At 38.6% G+C, this 18653-nt stretch overlaps 1 protein-coding gene across 1 annotated transcript in view; it reads right to left on the bottom strand.

Moving 5' to 3' along the window:
* Positions 1-18653, bottom strand: part of TENM3 (teneurin transmembrane protein 3) — a 347891-nt gene that overhangs the window by 30478 nt on the left and 298760 nt on the right. Inside the window, exons 20-26 of the mRNA XM_056490446.1 lie at positions 16661-16928; positions 15956-16099; positions 12399-12648; positions 11966-11986; positions 6554-6786; positions 5800-5954; positions 4074-4948 (exon numbers count right to left, since the gene is read on the bottom strand). Of these exons, the coding sequence (XP_056346421.1) occupies positions 4074-4948; positions 5800-5954; positions 6554-6786; positions 11966-11986; positions 12399-12648; positions 15956-16099; positions 16661-16928 (1946 nt within the window). The remainder of the gene's footprint in view (positions 1-4073; positions 4949-5799; positions 5955-6553; positions 6787-11965; positions 11987-12398; positions 12649-15955; positions 16100-16660; positions 16929-18653) is intronic.

Below are 18653 nucleotides of genomic sequence, written 5' to 3'. Positions count from 1 at the left end.
AAAAAGTAAATTTCTTTTGGATCTGATATTAGTGTGATTTAAACTGTGGAAAAAAGCCATGAAAAGAAACAAGACCAAATGCTTTAGTATGTGCCAGGAGCAGTGATTGCCAATTTTGGGATGCAATGTTTTTGCAAATATCTCCCCTTTGCACTGAAGTTCTGAAAAAGGAAAAAAGAAAGACTGAATAATTTTCATAAACCCACTCTCAAGCCACTGAGAACTCAGCTGAAATAAGTTCTTGAGATCCAGGATCTCCTTATACAACCAGATTTGCACAGGAGAATAGTTAACAAAGCTATTCCTGAGCTGCTCCTAAGGCTGAACGTTTTATTACTAAACCCACAGTATTTTTCCTCTGTATCTTCAGCCACTTAAACAGATATGTGACTATTGAATGGTGATAAAACCCAGCTGCACTCAAAGCTAGTTGAGAAAAGGCATTTCTAGTCCATTGGACATTCCGACAGTTGAATATTTTTAACTGTGAGGGGAAGAAAGTATGAATTCACCACAGAACATAAATTCTATCCTTTTCTCAAAATATTTTGAGAATTTGAGCAATAGTGTAAATAAAAGGCATAAATAAACTGTGATATTAAAATAAAATGCATTCAGCAATGAAGTTGAAATATTATGCTATGAAGTCAGAATGGTTTCATAATTTCTTATTCTTCACTTGATGTTTGAGGTATACCTTTCCATTTTAAAAAGGCTTCATTATTTTCAACAGCAAACATTTCACCTGAAAATGTTTTAGCCTATACTACTTACAAACATGAATATGCAGAAGCTGAGAGAGATGCACGCTTGTACATCATGTCACCCCCACACAAACTCTTCTATGATAATTCAGTCTATTTTGGCAATAGTAGCAGAAATCTCTTGAAACCCAGCATAGTCAGATTTAATGTTATAAATCATCCAAATCATCAGTACCAAAAAGTCTCAATAATACTTGATCTTAGAATAAAAAATGGCAAAAGAGTTGTGTTCACAATTATTTTTTCCTTCAAAAGGGAAATATACAGACATAGATTTGGCATATTGGGATTTTATGTTCGAAAGAAGACAGCAGCTATAATGATTGATGGATGTTTTTAAGAATGCTGTTTTGGCAAGAAAAATAACACAGTGCCTTCCCCTTGCCCCTTTATCCCTGTAGCTTTACATAATCAGTACATTTTTTTATTTTTGGTTTTAACTTGTACAGAGCATCATAGAAAACATTACTGGAAGGGACCTTGACAGGTCATACAGTCCAACCTCTACCCCAGGGCAGGATCTGTTCTTCCTGCATTTGTCCTGAAAGATGTCTGATCTGTTTTTAAAGACACTCTATGAAGGGCAAGGGGTCACTATCATTGTTGTCTGCTCCAGGGCTCCAAAATCTTCACCGTGAAGTTCCTCCAAATGTCTGATCTGAATCTTCCTTGTTGCAATTAAACAGATTACTGCTTCACCATAGCTACAGGGATGAGATAAATATCTTTGCTTCTGCAGAAGCCTCATACACTTGCAAATTTGGGGAGAGTGAAATTGCCTAGCTTTTTCCATAATTACTTCAGCTTGGGAATTCTAACAAGACATTGGTTGGAGGTAATTGTTTAGGAAGTGCATAAGCAGCAGCTTGGAAATAATTCTAATACTTACTGAGGGGAATAGCCTGCCCTTTGGGCTCTCTGTAAGCCAGCTGGACATAACCTAACTCAGACCAGAAAGTCTGCATGAAAGCAGATCAGGTGTGAAAGATGGCTATTTACAGACTCAGGAAATAGCAATGTACTTCATGACACACAGTACCCTATGTTGTACCTATGATGAAAACTACAGACCCATCAGCCACTGAATAGTGAATACAACAGCCCCTTCTCTTGTGATCACGCAGGTACATTCAGGAGCCACCGGCTACTGCAGTACACCACAGTGGGCTACACAGAAACTACAGGCAACATGGTGAGAAATTACTGCCCTGATTAAAACTCTAGGCCCTCAATTAGCCAGTATGAATGCCAGCATGATTTAAAGTGCCTGCTGTACCCAGCAGATCCCTTAATTTCTGTACAGGACTTCACTGTCCCCCAAACTCTCTTGCCCAATTTGCCTATTGGAAACAAGTGGCTGTGTCTGTCACAGTTAAACACTGACTTTACTCTCTGTGGAAAAGGATGGCTATTTCCAGCCCACCTAAAGCTGTGTTTTGGTCTCTCAGCATACAGGACAGGGCTAAGTCATGACAAGGAGAATACTTGCCCTCCCAATCAAACACTTTCTCATTCCTCTGTGTACCCTTGCTGTGCTTCTGTGTCCTCTTGGCAGGACCTAAAAAGATACACAGCGGATGCACCAAAGCACAATTAAATATTACAGATGTGTGCTAATGCTTTGGGAAGGTGCCCGCTACCAAAGCCCTGCCAATTTACGGATTATTGTAAGAATACCTTTCAAACTGGCAGCAGTGCCATCCCACCTGCTGTCTTTGTCAGGGATCAGCATTTCTAGCCCTGTCTCCACTTCAGGACACAATATGCAGTGAAGCAGCACCTGCTGCTCTTGTGTCTCTGATGGGCATCTGTAAAGGCTGGAGAGTAGATACAGGTGCTCAGAGTCCTCCTGCACACTGCCTCTGCCAAATGTACACTGACAGAAATATGAAGTTATCTCAGAACACAGATGTTTGGCTTTGCTGCCACTGCCTGACACTGGCACTTTATTTTCTTTATCATGTGTGTTGAATTGAAAGCTTTTTCTCAGGCCCTGACCTTGGCAGCAGTTGCTACTGCATTTCATCACAAAGATATGAGAAAAGAAGAAGGGGGGAAAAAAAAGAAGAAGGACTTACTGAATTTTCATGATGCCCTTTGTAATCCTGAATAGTTCAACTGGATGCCCTCTTAAGAGTTTTACTTATCACACTAACACTACATCTTCCACTCCTTCATAGACACCTTTTTACTCAACCTCATCATGTCTTTCATGTGAGTTAAAAAATACACATATTTTTCCAGCTGGCAGAGACAACTGAAAAAAATTTTGCGTTAATTCTACATTGACCTTTTTTGAAATAATGGTTTCTGTTTTAAGCTGCACTTTAAAATGTTTTGCTGTATTATTTGGCAGTTCAGATCATTTGGAGATGAAGTTGCCTGTATGTGAATTCTTTGGTTCTACTAGTTTATCTATAAATTGTCATGATCTTCCTTAGTCAATATAACTGAGGATTCTGTAAAACTCTTTGCTAATCCGTCTGTTATGAACAGGCATTGATGACTTAATGAGTGTAACACAGGCTGAAGCAATTCACTGGAAAGATTTTTTTTCTGAGGTTGGTAAAAGAGCAAGTCCTACTGTTCCAGCAATACCTCTTGCTGTTGTGTTTGCACCTGTACATGACATGGTGCTGGTGGTTTCTGTGTTTTCAGTTTATTCCTACAGGAATGACACTTCCCCTATGGCACACATTTATTTTTTCAGCTTCCTCCAACTGGGTCCACCTGTGTGAAAGCCTGCTGTTCTGTCCAGGAGATACTTCCTGTGTACTGGCCACTCAGTGAAACACAACCTTTTACTACCCACCCAGATGTTATTTTGGATTAAAGACCATGCAGAAATGCTTTTACTTAAAAAAAAAAAAAAAAAAAAAAAGAAAAAAAAAAAAAAAAGAAAAAAAAAGAAAAAATTGAGCAGCAAAGACAAATTTCTTGTCAGTATTTGCAGCAGAAGAATGTCAATCTAATGAGCAAGTGGGATGAAAATGTAGTTTTTGATGCAAATCTACAAACCCATGGTTGTCTGAGTTAAAAATTTCTTGACAAGAGTGAAATGTTGTCTCACTATTATTTCAGTATATAAAACTGAAGTTCAAAACAATGAATTCAAAATTATTCAGACCCAATGTTCAGAAGAAGTCAGACAAATAAGACTGAGGAAGACAGAATGGGAAATTAAAAGTATCTTTCTGTGCCTTTTGTTATCAAGGGTCAATTTACAGTTACTTCACCCAGAAATACTTCAAATGAATCTATAGAACTCTATAAAACTATAAGGCATCTGACTTAATTTTATTTACTTACTCAAAAAAAGTGGTCCATCCAGTCTCATCGCTTTTAGTTGCCAGAAGTCCACTGTTGCCGTGGTAGGTGAATAAGACCAGCTCCTGCCCTTGTGCAGTCATGCTTTTCAAACATCCATTGGTGCCTATGGTCAGCCAGATGACTTGGTTATCAGGAGAGACCACTCTTACTGGCATCCGGTTGGGATCCCGCCTGATGCGAAGAGTATTCCCATTGCTGTCTGTTACCGCAGTAATATCATTGTCATTGCTGTAGCTAAAATTGTACAGGTAGTCTCCAGTGACCAAACTCACAGTGTACTGGTGAGTACCATTGACATCAAAGATGTACAGCTCTTGGTCAGTTGGAGAAGCAACTTCATAGAAGTTCATTGAATTCATTAAGGGTTTGTTCTTCGACACGGCCCGGATCCTAATGTTTCCCAGATCAGCAATATACAGGGTACCATCTGGAGACACAGCTAAGGAGGAAGGGGCATTAAGTTTGGCATCTTTAGCATAGCCATCTCCGTTTTGGTAACAGTCACAGTTAACATCATTTTTGCAATCACACTCTGAGGGTATTCCAGCAACCAAAGAGATCTCTCCATCAGTTGTGACCTGTCTTATCCTGTTGATCTTTTTTTCATCCGTTTCTGTGATGTAGAGCACGCCGCTGTAGGACACGGCGATGGCCGTGGCGGACTCCAGCGTGGTCTGCACAGCGTGTTTGCCCACCGCGTACTCCACCCCGGGCACCTGGCAGTGCATCGGCCTCCCCGCAGCAATGCGCACCTGCCGGTTCTCGGTGATCTGCAGAACCACGTTGTTATCCAAAACATAAATGGAGTTATCCATTGGGTTGATAGCTAAATCTGTAGGCCATTCCAGACGAACCTGAACAAACACAAGTGTTTTGTTAAACAGCTAACCAGTGCAGATTAAATTAATTAATTAACCTTCTGTTTTAGACACTGCCGTAAGGATGTTTTCCATCTGCTGTAAGCAATCACGACTGAAGAACTTGCATGAATACATGCAGCAAACTAAAGCTTTTCAGGGAGGCAAGGGGAACAATATTCAGGCATCCATTTTATTGTAAAGAAAGCCAGTTGCATTGGAACAACAATACAGGCTGAGTTTCCCCTCCAATAAATGCAATACTTTTCTGTATCACAAATGCATAAATAACTATAGAAACAGTTATCAGTGTCTAAATACTTTTCAACGGTATTCATCTTTTATTCTTGTAGCAGCAAAAATAATGTACTGCCTTCCAGATTATGAAACACTGTACTCCATTTTTTGAACATACCACTACTGACATGTCCCTTTTACCAACACAAGTTTTTAGGACAAGTAGAAAAGTACAGGGGTTTTGTGTAAATCCTTTCATTCACTCTAGTAGGCTAAGGATGTCAGCAATTCAGAAAACATCAACATGCCAAGATAGTTCTAACAGATATGCCATTCTCCCAGTATTTACTACCAGGCTTAATGTTTCTTGCTGATAGTTTTGCTGTTCTAAACCAAACTGAACTTTATGGGCAGAAAAATTGAATACAGCAACATTTATAGCTAAAAGAATACAGTGCAATTCACACCCATGGAACAGGTTGCCTTCTCCCCCAAACCTGCTGTTAAATATCCATCACTTTCCACCCAGTTTTATTTTAAGGGGCATGAAAACTGCATGTCAATTTCTATCCCCAGCTCAGCTTTCCAAATTAGCAGCAACTAAAAAGTACCTGGCTGATGTGCATGCTGGTGTCACAGGTTAGAGGTCGTGCTGAGGTGAGGTCATTGGAGCCAAGCAAAGTCGATATTATTCCATTCTGGTCCACTTTTCTGATCATGGTTCCATCAACAAAGTAGATTAACCCATTCTTGTCTATTGCTATTCCTTCAGTGAAGCAAATAAAAATTAGGGTTTGTTTTTTTTTTTTTTGTGGTACCAGCAGTGAATATATTATCCATAGCCAAGGGTATAGGTAGCATGTATCTAGTGGAAATTGTAGGCAGAAAATCTGGTCTCAGGCAGTAGGTAATAATATGGCTTGTTAATGTATCTTGCATGAAAAACCAATATTCAGCATGAAATCTACTACTGTTGATTGCATTTACTGTTCATTTGCTGTTGTGTGTAGGGAAGGGACTAGTATTTAAGACAACTTTAAACGTAGGATAAATGGAACCAAAAGAAATGCTCATTTTAGATATTCACTGCTGCCTGCCAAACACATAATCTAAATGCTATTATTGAGTGTTTAAAAATTCTCAATAATCACTCAAGCCAAATACTTGCTAAAAAATCAACTCCAATTGATTTCAAAAAAATAACTCCCCTGTAGCTCTCTCCCTTGGTAGACTTTCTACTTGGAAAAAGTCACTCAAATCCCCAATTTTTGGAGCCAGCTATTGAATTCAGTAATTAAATATGATCATGCCCCCAGCTCTTAACTTCTGTATTATTTTATGTTAGAGAGGGAGAACTCTTTTTACCTTTAGGGCTCATGAGAGTTGCCTCCACGGCCTTGCCTCCATCACCACACCTTGCCTCATCGAACGGCAGGCACTGCTCCCCTGTTCCTCCAATCACCTCAACATTTTTGGTGAGGTCTTTGGCGCCGGTGAGCGACTTGGGCCGGTAAATCCTGCGCGTGTTTGTGTCGGAAACGTACAGATCTCCCGTCACGGGGTCAGTAGCGAGGTAGTATCTGTGAGCTGGGTTGTTGCTGTAAAATGGAATTGCACATTGCACATGCTGCAGTTAATTGCACCTGACATTGGATCAAGGAGAAAACAGTTTAGTTTCTGTGCAGTAACGCAGACAGAGTTAAAGTCAATGGTGATGCTCCATGCACAGGTAGCACAGGTCATGGCCCCAAAATGGTTTTGGTCCACATTGCTCATCTGTGTCATAGGCAGCCCAATCTAGATTAATCCTCTGGAGAATGAAGGTCCAGTTTGTCTTTGATGCGCTCAGGCCAGTTCAGGCTCTCTCATTAGAGACTGCAGATGTCTCTCTAATAAGCCAAATCAAAATACTGGAGTTTAAAACCTTCTCAGACTTCTGGGAACCTTGATCTAGTCCTGAATTTTGCAGCAGGAAGCTAGCCCTCACTTACACTTTGTTGGTATTATCCTGTCTGTTTTATTATAATTTATATAAGGCTGCTGGGGTTCATGGTTAATGTAATTCATAAACAGATAAGACTGAGTTTGAATGATGAGTTCACAGGCAAGAGATAAGACATCATTCATAAGTATTTGTTTAATCCACTGCTTTCAAATGCGTGACACACATGATTTAACACATTAGGAAATGTCATCTCTTCCACCAGAGACCAAGCAGAGCTTTTCCATTCTTCTAAAGTCAGAGTCATATTTCAAATAACTGTACACATTGGCACAAAACCGCTAACTATGCCAGCTCAGTCTTTATTAGAGTGAAAATATATATTGCTAACCATTTTCCCAGAAACGTACATTTTGCCTCTCCACTGGTGCCACATAATTGAGAATTACTTCCCTGCTGGTTAAAAATACAGCCCTGGAGATTGCCTTTTGTGTTGATATATTATGATGTAGAAACTTAACCCACTGCTGTTGGGATTCCTGACCTAATTCATGGCATGAAGAGCTGAAATAAGGTCATGTAAATACATGAGGTAATTTCAGATGCTCCCCTCATGGATTGAAGCAGAATGTCAGAACAGTCACTTCTGATGTTTGCAAAAGCGCTGCTTAAACAGATCTACCAGTCTGGTGGTAGCCAAACATCTGTTCACAGAATGCTATACTTCACGTTTTGTAAATACATAACTGTGCTAATGTAACACATTTTTATGTACTGCCACTTGGAAAACGCAACAAGAGACCAACAGGAACAACTTGTGAACAAATTATGTCTTTTAGCAGGGACAGATTTTTATAGCTATCCAATTACAAAAACACAGGAAAAAATGTGTTGCATAAATAGGATTTTATTTGGTTTTAAGACTTTTAACATGTTGGTTCAGAACGAATGAAACCAAGTGAAACAGACTAATGAAATCAAATACACAGTGATTAGCACCTCTTAAAAAGCCCTGCTATTGCACTGAGTGTTGTACAGCATGTCTGAAAACAATCAAATGCTTACTTTAAATTCCTGTCTGTTACAAATCTATTATTGCCAATGTGCTAAATAGTTGGAAGGTATTTTCAAAAGCTTAATTTATGCAGTGATCATTTAATATGATCACTATGTAGTGTACGAATTATTTATACCTCCATTGACTGCAAATTAAATTATACCCATTTACATGATTACTTTGGTCTTTAAGAAACTTTGCAAACATTTCAAATATAAACACACTGCAAGATGTGAAATGTGCAATTAAATTTTATTTCTTTGTAATTTAAAATAAAGTTCTTTCTTATTCTACTGAAATCTAAATTAAAGTACCTCTCTTTAACCCATGTAACACTGCCTCAATCATATTTTCCAGCCATTGGAATAAGAAGTCATCAAATCACAAAGTAATTTATGCCTAACACAATTACTTATTTCCAAAAGTAAGTTTTTAAGCTATTTTCTTCATAAATATGAAGATGTACATTCTAATTAATTCCAACAAAAAAGAAATCAGGGGATGAGTTTTCATGGTATATAGTCTATCCTCATCAAACAAAAAAAAAACACCTGATAATTTAAATGCATTTTCTCATGCTATTAAAAAATCCCTCCAAGTTTGGAAGTGCATAGGATATTACTACTGAATCAATAGAAACTCTCCATCTTGCCATATGTAGATGTCTAATGGCTCCTTTCTGAGCTGATACAACAGGCTTAACCACAGCATTTCTTTTCAGGTGAAGGTTGAACAGCCAAGGAGGCTTTAGCCCCCAACAATTTACAGGAGAAAGACATAATTTGAGGAACTGAATAAATGTCAAGTGAAAACAAAATTTGTTTTCTAGCCAGAAAACATCCATGAGTACTATGCAGATCTCAAAAATAGGGATAAGCAGCTAGCAGCTGGAAAGCTGCAGCGTTTATGCAATTTCATTGTACCCTGAAATGAAATTAAGCTTCTGCCTTCTACCAATAACAACAAATGCAAAGAAATAAAATCTCCAGCCCGTGACTTATTGACTCATTGAGTATTGCCTAATCACTTTCAGTAGCCTGCAAAACATGGAGTTACATACCCACACTGGCCCCTGTAAAGACAAATGTCTAAAAATTAACTTGTTCTGTCTATGCCGAATAGTAGTAAGTACTTTGAATTGAAAGTGGGCATACATGTGCACAGAGCTGCAACAATCTATTTCCCTTTGCTTTTATCTTGCTTAGGCTGATCTTTTAAATCTTCAGCTGGCAGATCACCTGGGCTATTCTCCATATACAGATTTTTCCAAAATATTCCTTCTGCTTCAGTTCCTGTCTCTCTTGCCTTCACCATGTGCCCTCTAAATCATATATCCCCTCAAAGCTGTTTTTATGTTTTGTTAAATTTTTTTTTTTCTGGCTCTCTACAGACTTGGGATAGTGCCATAGCCTACAAAAGACCTCCCTGTCTTCAAAGTCCTTCTAAAAATGACTTCTTCCATGAATGTCTATCAGCATTAATCACCCACAGGCAGCAGTGTGTATAAAGACATCATTTCAGCTTTGAGATTGAAAAAATGTGAGGTCTCTGGTACATGAGAGGAGAAATTTGATCTGCATTCTCCCTCTAAGAGACTACAAGCTTCTTGAGATAGGAGACACATCACACTGTGCTGAAGTACTGTGTTTATAGGCCAGGAAAGGTGAATACTTGAATAGACAAGGGATCTGAACTAGTATTTAGCCTCATTCAGTAGTTTTACTTGGGGAATGCATTTTTTAGTGCATTTTCTTCTAATATCTAACAATTATCTTTTGCAAAGTGGTCTGTTGAGGGCTGTTTTCAAAACTGCAGTTGAAGCAGAAATCTCCTCTGCAGTCTGAAAGGTCCAGTGAAACTGGACATTTGCTCCCTTCTCCTCTTACAGACCAGACAGATGTGCTTCCCTCTACAGAATTTCACAGGACTCTGTACAAATTTATGCAGCCAAAAGAAGGTATTTGCTCTCACAGTGTGTCCTTAGCTGGAGAGCCCATGGCAAGGAGATTTGGTGGATCCTAATAGTTTACACGTCTTAAAGGCAGCTAAATTAGCAGAATAAAAAGTCGCCGGGAGATCTTAAGAATAAAGATCCCACTCTTGGCTTAGGAAGTCTCTCATCAGCAAATCTCTAAGGCTGAGTGGACACCAGGAAGATGTTGCATGACCTGAGAGAAAACTCAGACTCATAATAAATCTTGTTGGGCTGCACAGTGGGCTCCACACCTCCTGCCTACTGGCTCCACAAGTGCTCCTGCAGAGCCAGCTCTCCAGAGTCCTCTATGTCTCCTCCCACCTCAGGAGGAACCCCCACTTCACAGTTGCTTCATGGCCCCTTGCTGTTACTAATTTGTGTGGTATGATTGCAATTTTGCTACCCAGAGCTTCTGCATGCTTAGGCATGAATAAAGCAGAAAAGCTTCAGTATTCTCCCTCACCAACTTCTCTTACATGCAGAGATCCAGTTTCACAAATGCTGCAGGTGAGGCTGTGACCACAGTTCTGCCAGAGGCAGGAGAGGGTGGCGCTATTAAATCACAGCAAAACAAATCTCAATATGCATCCACTCTTTAATCCCCTTTTCTACACTCCACATCCCCATTTTAAGTATTATTCCACGTTCTTTGCCAAGACAATGTCCTATCTGCAATCACAACTTTGTGATACCACAAGGGATATAATTCTTTTAAGGACAGTGGAACACATACAAACTAATTGTAATAGTGAAACCCTAAACCCACCAAACCAAAGAGACTGCCTCTGAGTCATTCCTGCAAAAAAACCCACAGAACCAATTCTGATCATTAGCACTGATACAGATACCTTATTCAGTAATGGAATTTTTGACCTAACGCATCTGAAATGTATTTTTGAAAACACAGAACCCTTCCTCACACAGAAGTATGTCCAAAGAAAAGTGAATTTAAAAAACAAGGACAAGAGATATGACTCTGGGATTTGTTTAAAAACAAGGAAGGAAAATGACTGGCAGCAAAAAGGAGAGTAAGGTACAAGTGGGACTGCTAAGCTGTATGCTTAGCAGTTCTGCCACAAAGGTTTGCAGGGTTTCATGTCTGCCACAAGATTTTAGCATGACTGGTTTTTTTCTCCTTAGCAGCAGCAGCTGCTGTGGTGGCAAAGCAATTCTAAGCATCCACCTACTCTTCTGTTCTTGCCATTATTGTAGCAATGCCAGGATGGATGAATGCTATACTACAATCCTCTGATTACAGTTGCTTCTATGACCAATTTTGTGAGTCTTGGTGTATTTTAAAATCTTAACTCCCGGAGTTGTGTTATTGCTATTTCAACTTTCATTATTAAAAAAAGCTCACCTTTAAAGAAACAAAGCTGTTAAATGAGAGCCTGAGAAGAGTCAACATCAAAAAGCTAATGAAATGAACTCCCCTGATACTTTTATATGCCATTCTCATAATATTTGGTGCATCTGATTAATGAGTGAGTTTTGATAGAATCAGCAAAAGCGCTGCCAGCAAGGAGTGAGCAGAGATGAGGGAACAGCAAAGGAGGGCACACACAAGCATAACAAGAAGCCTGACTGTGGACAGAGAGTGATGAGAAAAGAGGAACTCATCGGAAAGGACGATACAGCCTGACAGTTGACATAACTAAAACATATGAACTCATTATTTTTGAAAAATACTCCTCTTTTCTAGTAATACATCTCAGAAATGACTTGCCCATTATAAGCATTCATTTGTTAAAAAAGAAAGAAGAACAGTTAGAAAAATATAAATCTTCTTTAAGGAATGCTTACCTATGTCTAAAATCTTTATTTCTTGGTGGGAGCAAGTAAAAAAGAACAGAAAAACATTATTAGACAAACATTCAGAAAGGATGTTAAAAGATGAGAAGAAGGCAACATTTATATCCATCATTAGTGAAGTGGTGAATGATTGTCCCTTGTCCATTTACGTTGACCACATATGTTAACTCTTAAAATCTGTAGAATTATTACTTTGGGTAGATTAAATTCTCACATTTAGATAAGCATAGTTAAAATATTTTATGAGGGTAAAATGTTTTCATTTCAGTTGTAAATACTTTAAAAATCTTTAGACTCAACTTCTGTTTTGTTCCCAAAAGCATTCGCAAACTCACATTTACACGATGCCAGAAATTTATCCAGTACTTTAATTTGCCACAGTAACTCATAACTCCAAAAGTCCAGGATGAGGAAAAAAACATACCTTAGCTCCAGAACACTAGTTACATTTCCAGATGGGAATATCCGCCGAACGTAGTTGAAATCCCCCACGTACAGACTGCCATCTATCCCACAAGCTAAGGCAACTGGAGCCAGTAACTTATTACCATCAGCTTGACCATTACAGCTTGGACAGGAGATGCTGCGTCGTCTCCCGTTGCCCATAATGCTACTAACAACTGGGGGTTGCTGAGATATAAATTGATTTTCACCATTTCCTTTGTAGAGGATTCCTGCCAGATAATAGAGAAAAAAAAAAAAAAAAAACAAACCAAAACCCAATAACATTTATTAAAACTCTGAATGTATACACATAAAACAATGCAAAAGAATTCTAAATATTCTTTTAGCTAGTTAGTGTAAGTTTAGTAATCATTACAGTTTTGAAAAAGCCCAGAAAGGACTGAAATTCTACTGTGCTTTATAAAAAAAAAAGAAAAAGAATATATTTGCAAATTGTATTCCTAAAGTCCTAGTATAACTAATTATGAATATCATGTCAAATGTAATCTGAAGTGGATTACTGTTGCAAATTGTAAATATTAATTAAAGAGCCACTTCAAAAAGTTGTAGATTGCCTCAATTTTACATTATAAAAGATTCTTTACTCAGCTCACAACATAAGTGTTCCTCTGGCAACAAAGTCTGCCTCAATACCATATCTGCAGTTATAGGCAGTTATTAAAAATGTCAAAACAACAAAAAAAATGTGGTGCCAGGCCAACCTGCCTCTAAAACTTAATTCTGCTTTGAGGCATGAAAGAAACAATAATTTTGTGAAGACAAAGCAATGTGCCAGCAGTATTTTTCTTCCTTATAGCCTATGTAGGAAATCTGAGAGGAAAAATGGATGTTTTATGCTAAATCTTCAGTCTTGGGGGAAAAAAAAAGTGTGTTAAAATGTTGCCAGGACCCTTACTTTTCAATCTCATGATGAATCCATTAAGGTGTCCTCTACAAATGGTCAGCTATTATGGTTCTACTCATAAGTCACTGTATGTCTTTCCATGGTATAATCCATGTAAACTACACGTCACTCTGTACTGTAGAGAGATCTGGGTTTTATTGATTGCATGCCCAGAGTTTCATGCAGTTTGGAGCTGAGGGATACAGTAATCTTTTGAGAAGTTTAGAAGAAATTTAAGATGCATTTCTCTTTCCCTCCTCACTCCCAAAGTGCATGATTTGTACAGAAAGGTATGAGAAAAAATACTTTGCTTTCCTCTTGAAATGTTTTAAGTGTCTTCACTAATTTTAATGTTATAAAATGCAGGAGATTATAAATGTAAAACCAATATACATGATAAAATTGGAAAAAATGAAAATGGTTTATGGAAAGCTAATGGCAAGTAATCTAAATAAGTAATCTAAATCAAAAGAGGAAGAATGTGTTTTTCATGAATAGTTAAAGCCAGAATGCATTAACAGTATACGAAATCCCCTCTCCTATGATTACATCATTTATGACAATCATGGCACTATAATTTTGCCTGAAATAGCTGAGTTCTACAATTTTCATCAGAGGAATTCTAGAAGTCAGCACAGTGCACTATTGCACCTGATTTATTCTGTCATTACCTTGAAAAATTGGTCCTTCACATTTCTCCTCTATTATTACAGACTAAAAGATGTACATTAGACTATTTACTGCAGTAGTTTGGATTTCCATGCAAACACTGTGTGCACTCTCTTCTGAATAAATTATGCATCTCATCCACCTTGTCATTACAATCTCCACTTGGTTTATTCAATTAGACACATGACAATTTGAAAAGTCATTACTTGTCAAATGTACTCTTAAACATAATTTAAAGCCGTAATCAATTTACCCAGTGAACAGAATCAATCTTACACATATATTTATAATTACAGCTCTTTAAATTTTTAGATGGATTACTTTACAATAATTTGCACAGGTTTGGGTTTGTTTTTTTTTTAACATTTTAAATTAGGTACAGTGACACCTTTTCCATTTGGTTATCTTGTTTCCTTACCAGTCAGAGGCAATGTTTTAGGTGTGGACTACTGTGTTACACATAATAAGCTTGTGTACCAGGGGGAGACCTTCACGGGACATCAAGTACTGCAGAAGTGACAATCTTCCTGATAATTACTCTGGATTCCTCTCTTGCATGAAGATCCAATGCTACCAGCTACTACTTTAAGCTATGTGACTGTTTACTTCACCTTCCCTACATGTTCCAGCCAAACTTTCCCAAATTTCTTCCTGTTCAGTGTTGTGCTGAGGTTTCCTTAGCATGGCACCCTGCAAACAGCTGCTGAACAGCTGCTCGACAAATATATTTTGATGCCAAAGTTACTGTGTAACAGCAAATTGCAGCTGGAGAGAGGAGTGGGAATATGAGCAAGAACAGCTCTGCAGACAGCAAGGTCTGCAGAAGGAGAGGGAGGAGGTGCTGCAGGTACCAGAGCTGAGATTCCCCTGCAGCCCATGGGAACAAAACAGGGTGAGGCAGCTGTGCCCCTGCAGAACATGGGAGTCCATGGTGGAGCACATGTCCACCTGGAGGGCCCACATCAGAGCAAGGGGATGCCCTTGGAGGCTGTGACCCCTGTGGGAAGCTCATGCTGGAGCAGGCTGTTGCCAGGACCTCTGGACACACGGAGAAAGGAGCCTTACTGGAGCAGGTATACACTGGAGCAGTTGTGAAGAACTGCAGCCTGTGGGAAGGACTAACATTGGAGAAGTTCATGGAGACTGTCTGCTGTGGGGGGCAGCCCATGATGGAGTAGGGAAGAGTGTAAGGAGTTCTTCCCCTGAGGAGGGAGTGACAGAGACAGGGTGTGATGAACTGACCACAGCCCCCATTCCTTGTGTCCCAGCATCACTGGCAGTGGAGAATTCAGGAGTAAAGTTAAGCCTGGAAAGAAGGGAGGATTGGGCAAGTTGTTTTTAAGACTGATGTCTTTGTCACTACACTACTGTGATTTGACTGGTAATAAATTAAAATAGTTTTCCCAAGTCAATTCTGTTGTGCCCGTGACAGTGACTGCTGAGAGGTCTGTCCCTATCCTTATCTCAACCCATGAGCCTTTCATTCTCTTTTCTCTCCCCTGTCCAGCTGGTGAGTGACTGGGTGGCTTTGGTGTCTAGCCAGACTCAACCCACCACAGCATATTCACAGACTGTTTGATGAATTTATTCATGCATATGTATTTATAGGATGCAGAAGTATGACATTCAACGTGATTCACAGGAAAAAAAAAAATCCTGAAGTTACTCCTGTGGTGGAAGGGACCCACAGGATTATTGAGTCCAACTCCCGGCCTTGCACAGGACAACCCCAAGAATGACACCATGTGCCAGAGAACATTGTCCTAACACTTCCTGCCAAATCTGACTGGCTTGGTGATGTGACCACTTCCCTGGGGAGCCAGGGAAGCTCAAAGCATTTACCATTTGCAAAACGTTCTATAATTTCTTTTTTTCAGAAAACAGAGCAAATAGCAAAAAGTTTGAGTGAGAGACCTGAAGAGCAGGGCAGTGGAGCAGTAAAACTAGCAAGAAGAACTCCTTACCATTCTGAACATCCAACACATGATGCTTATCCAATGTCCAACCACCCATGTTGGAGGCATCCAGTTCATAACCCTGCAAAATGGCAGTCCGCTTTTCCCACAGAGTTAGATCCAAGCAGGACTCATACTCGTAACCTACAGACACTGAAACAACAGCACATGTCCTCATTAAGTACAGGATCTCATTCTGAAGAACAGTTTAAAGAATGTGATTTCTTTAAGCTACATACATTCTTTTGCTCTCCTAGGACACATGAAAATTCCTATGGCTTCTTAGTTGTGTTGAAAATAATAAACAGAATCTTAGGTCATTAAAATATTTTTTAGTTATTAAGAGTAAGTGAATTAAGACAGATACAGGGGAAAGCCATTTTGTGACATAAGTCAGACTGCTATTGTTCTTTACTTAAAGTACACAGAGTGTGCAGACTAAACACCATAATGTATTATTAGGCTACTTCATGGAAAGGAATAGAAGTCAAAAACATCACTTTTCATGTGAATGAAAAATGGTTTCTTTTTCCTTCTGAAGGAGTTTTTTGCTGTAATTCAAAGCTTAGATTAGTATCTTTTTAATATGTTTTAATATCCACTGATATAATTTTATTCTACAAAACACTTTCTACTTAATGGATACAAGCATTTGAGGTGTGCTTCCCTATGTTCAAGACAACCAGAAGTGCAAAAATCCTCTGTAACACATACCAACAGCTTCAGATAATCCGTAGACCCTCTGATTGTATGCATCAGTTTTATCCCATATGAAAGTGTATGCTAGATTTGGGGATGCAGGGAACCATTTTTGGAAAAGTCTTCCCACCACTGCCACCATGAGATGAACTTTCATTAAATTAAATGGTATAACAGACTGGGTCATAGTAATCTTCAGTACAGATTTATATCCTGCAGCCCTGGAGCTCAAGTATGATAACTTCAAATCAGTTCCTGGTATTGTCGTTTCTTCATGAAGTACCTAGGCATTGTTAAGAGAAAAATACAGTATTTAAATTATTTGGAAATCAAACAGAACAATGCAGCTATCATAAATGGTTGCCTAACATATTACATGAAAATCCACTTGGAAATATAATCTATACTTGGCCTTCATGGTTAAAAAAAATATAAATAAATAACAACATTTCACACTTTTTCTAAAAAGTCAAGTCTAAATTCTTCATTATACTGAAGCTGCTGAGTTGTTACTTTCTGCTCAAACATTTCAAAATTATCTCCTTTATTTTTATGGGGGGAAAACGAAGCAAGAGAAAACATTTCAAACTGGTTTCTCCTGAAGAGGCAAAAAGGCATCTTTCAACTAAGTGAAAATTGCCCCTTACTATGTTGCTACCCATGTCCCAACTAATAAAACGTGTAATAAAGGCAGTAGAGCCTCTAAACACAGAAGAGTTTGAGATTTGGGTTGGGATGCCTAATTTCTCCTGTAGAAGCAGGAAGAACTTCCAGGTATTTTTTTATTTGCATTACCAGTGGATTGTAAATACTTTAAACTAGAGCATTCTTCCATTTATTTTGAAGACAGATAAGTAGGATGCCTCAGGGAAAGTTTTTCCATATTTTCAGATCAATATTCACTACTCAGATATCAGCTTATCACTTTCACATTTCAGAAGTGGAATGAGGCAATTTTATTTTTAAAAGGTTCCTCCCCTCCTCTTCCTTGTCATTTCCTCTGAGCTGAGGAGCTTTAGTGGGTGATGGATGGATGTGAAATGTTTCTGTGTAATGTGGATAAAGGCAGCCTATATTGTTCTATGCCTCAGTCAGAACATAAACACTGAGGCCAGCACTTGGAGTGAACAGCTACCAGGTATGCTAGTTTATAGAAACAAACAAAAGAAGAAGAAAAATGTATCTAGACATATTTGTAAAGGTAATGTTTCTTTGGTGGGAGAGTGCAAAGGTTGCAAGGGATGCTGAAGCACAAACCCAGAACCTCTTCTCTTGGGAAGAGAATTAAGAAAGGTTTGTTTTACTTTTCTGTCTCCTGGTCCTGAAGTTGGAAGACCAAACACTATTTAGTGTTAGTGGAAAGCAGACTTCAGAAAGAGCACTGTCATAAAAAGCTTAAGACTTTAGTGGGAACAAAACCTGGCTACTAAACAAGTGCTGCTACCTCTCAATGCCAGAAAAATCCTTGGACACTGCTTCTAAAAAATTCACTGTTTTGAATAGGGTGAAATAATGTGGTTGATGTTTAAGGAGGGCAACACATGCTACACCATCCTCTATAGCATCATTTTTGTTAGATCTACAGAAATGTTTATGCAGTAATAATTATATCTACTGCCTTCCCAATAACAGTAACAAAAATTCAGAAATACTATTTTGACTCATTGTCTGGCATTATAATTATTTACATCTGATACATGTAGACAGAAAACTGTTGTTCTCCAGAAGACTATAATAGAGCTGTAAGAAATAAAGTAGGAATTGGAAGATAAAAGACAAACGAAATTATAATTTTTAAATTCTTAATTCTTATTCTCTGAATATTTCTTTGCTCCCCACCAAGAACCTGGCTGAAAAGAAATGACAAGTAGTCACCTTGAAGGAGGTGAGCATGGCTCCATTTCTCTTTGTAAATCTAGTCTGCTTTCCCTCAGCTCAATATACAGACAGTGTCTAATCCAGAGAACAGGCAAATCTTTTCTACATGAACAAAAACACCTCTCTCTAG

The sequence above is a fragment of the Oenanthe melanoleuca genome, chromosome 4, assembly GCF_029582105.1.
Source record: "Oenanthe melanoleuca isolate GR-GAL-2019-014 chromosome 4, OMel1.0, whole genome shotgun sequence".
NCBI lineage: Eukaryota > Metazoa > Chordata > Aves > Passeriformes > Muscicapidae > Oenanthe > Oenanthe melanoleuca.
This window is presented reverse-complemented; position numbering and strand designations above follow the sequence as displayed.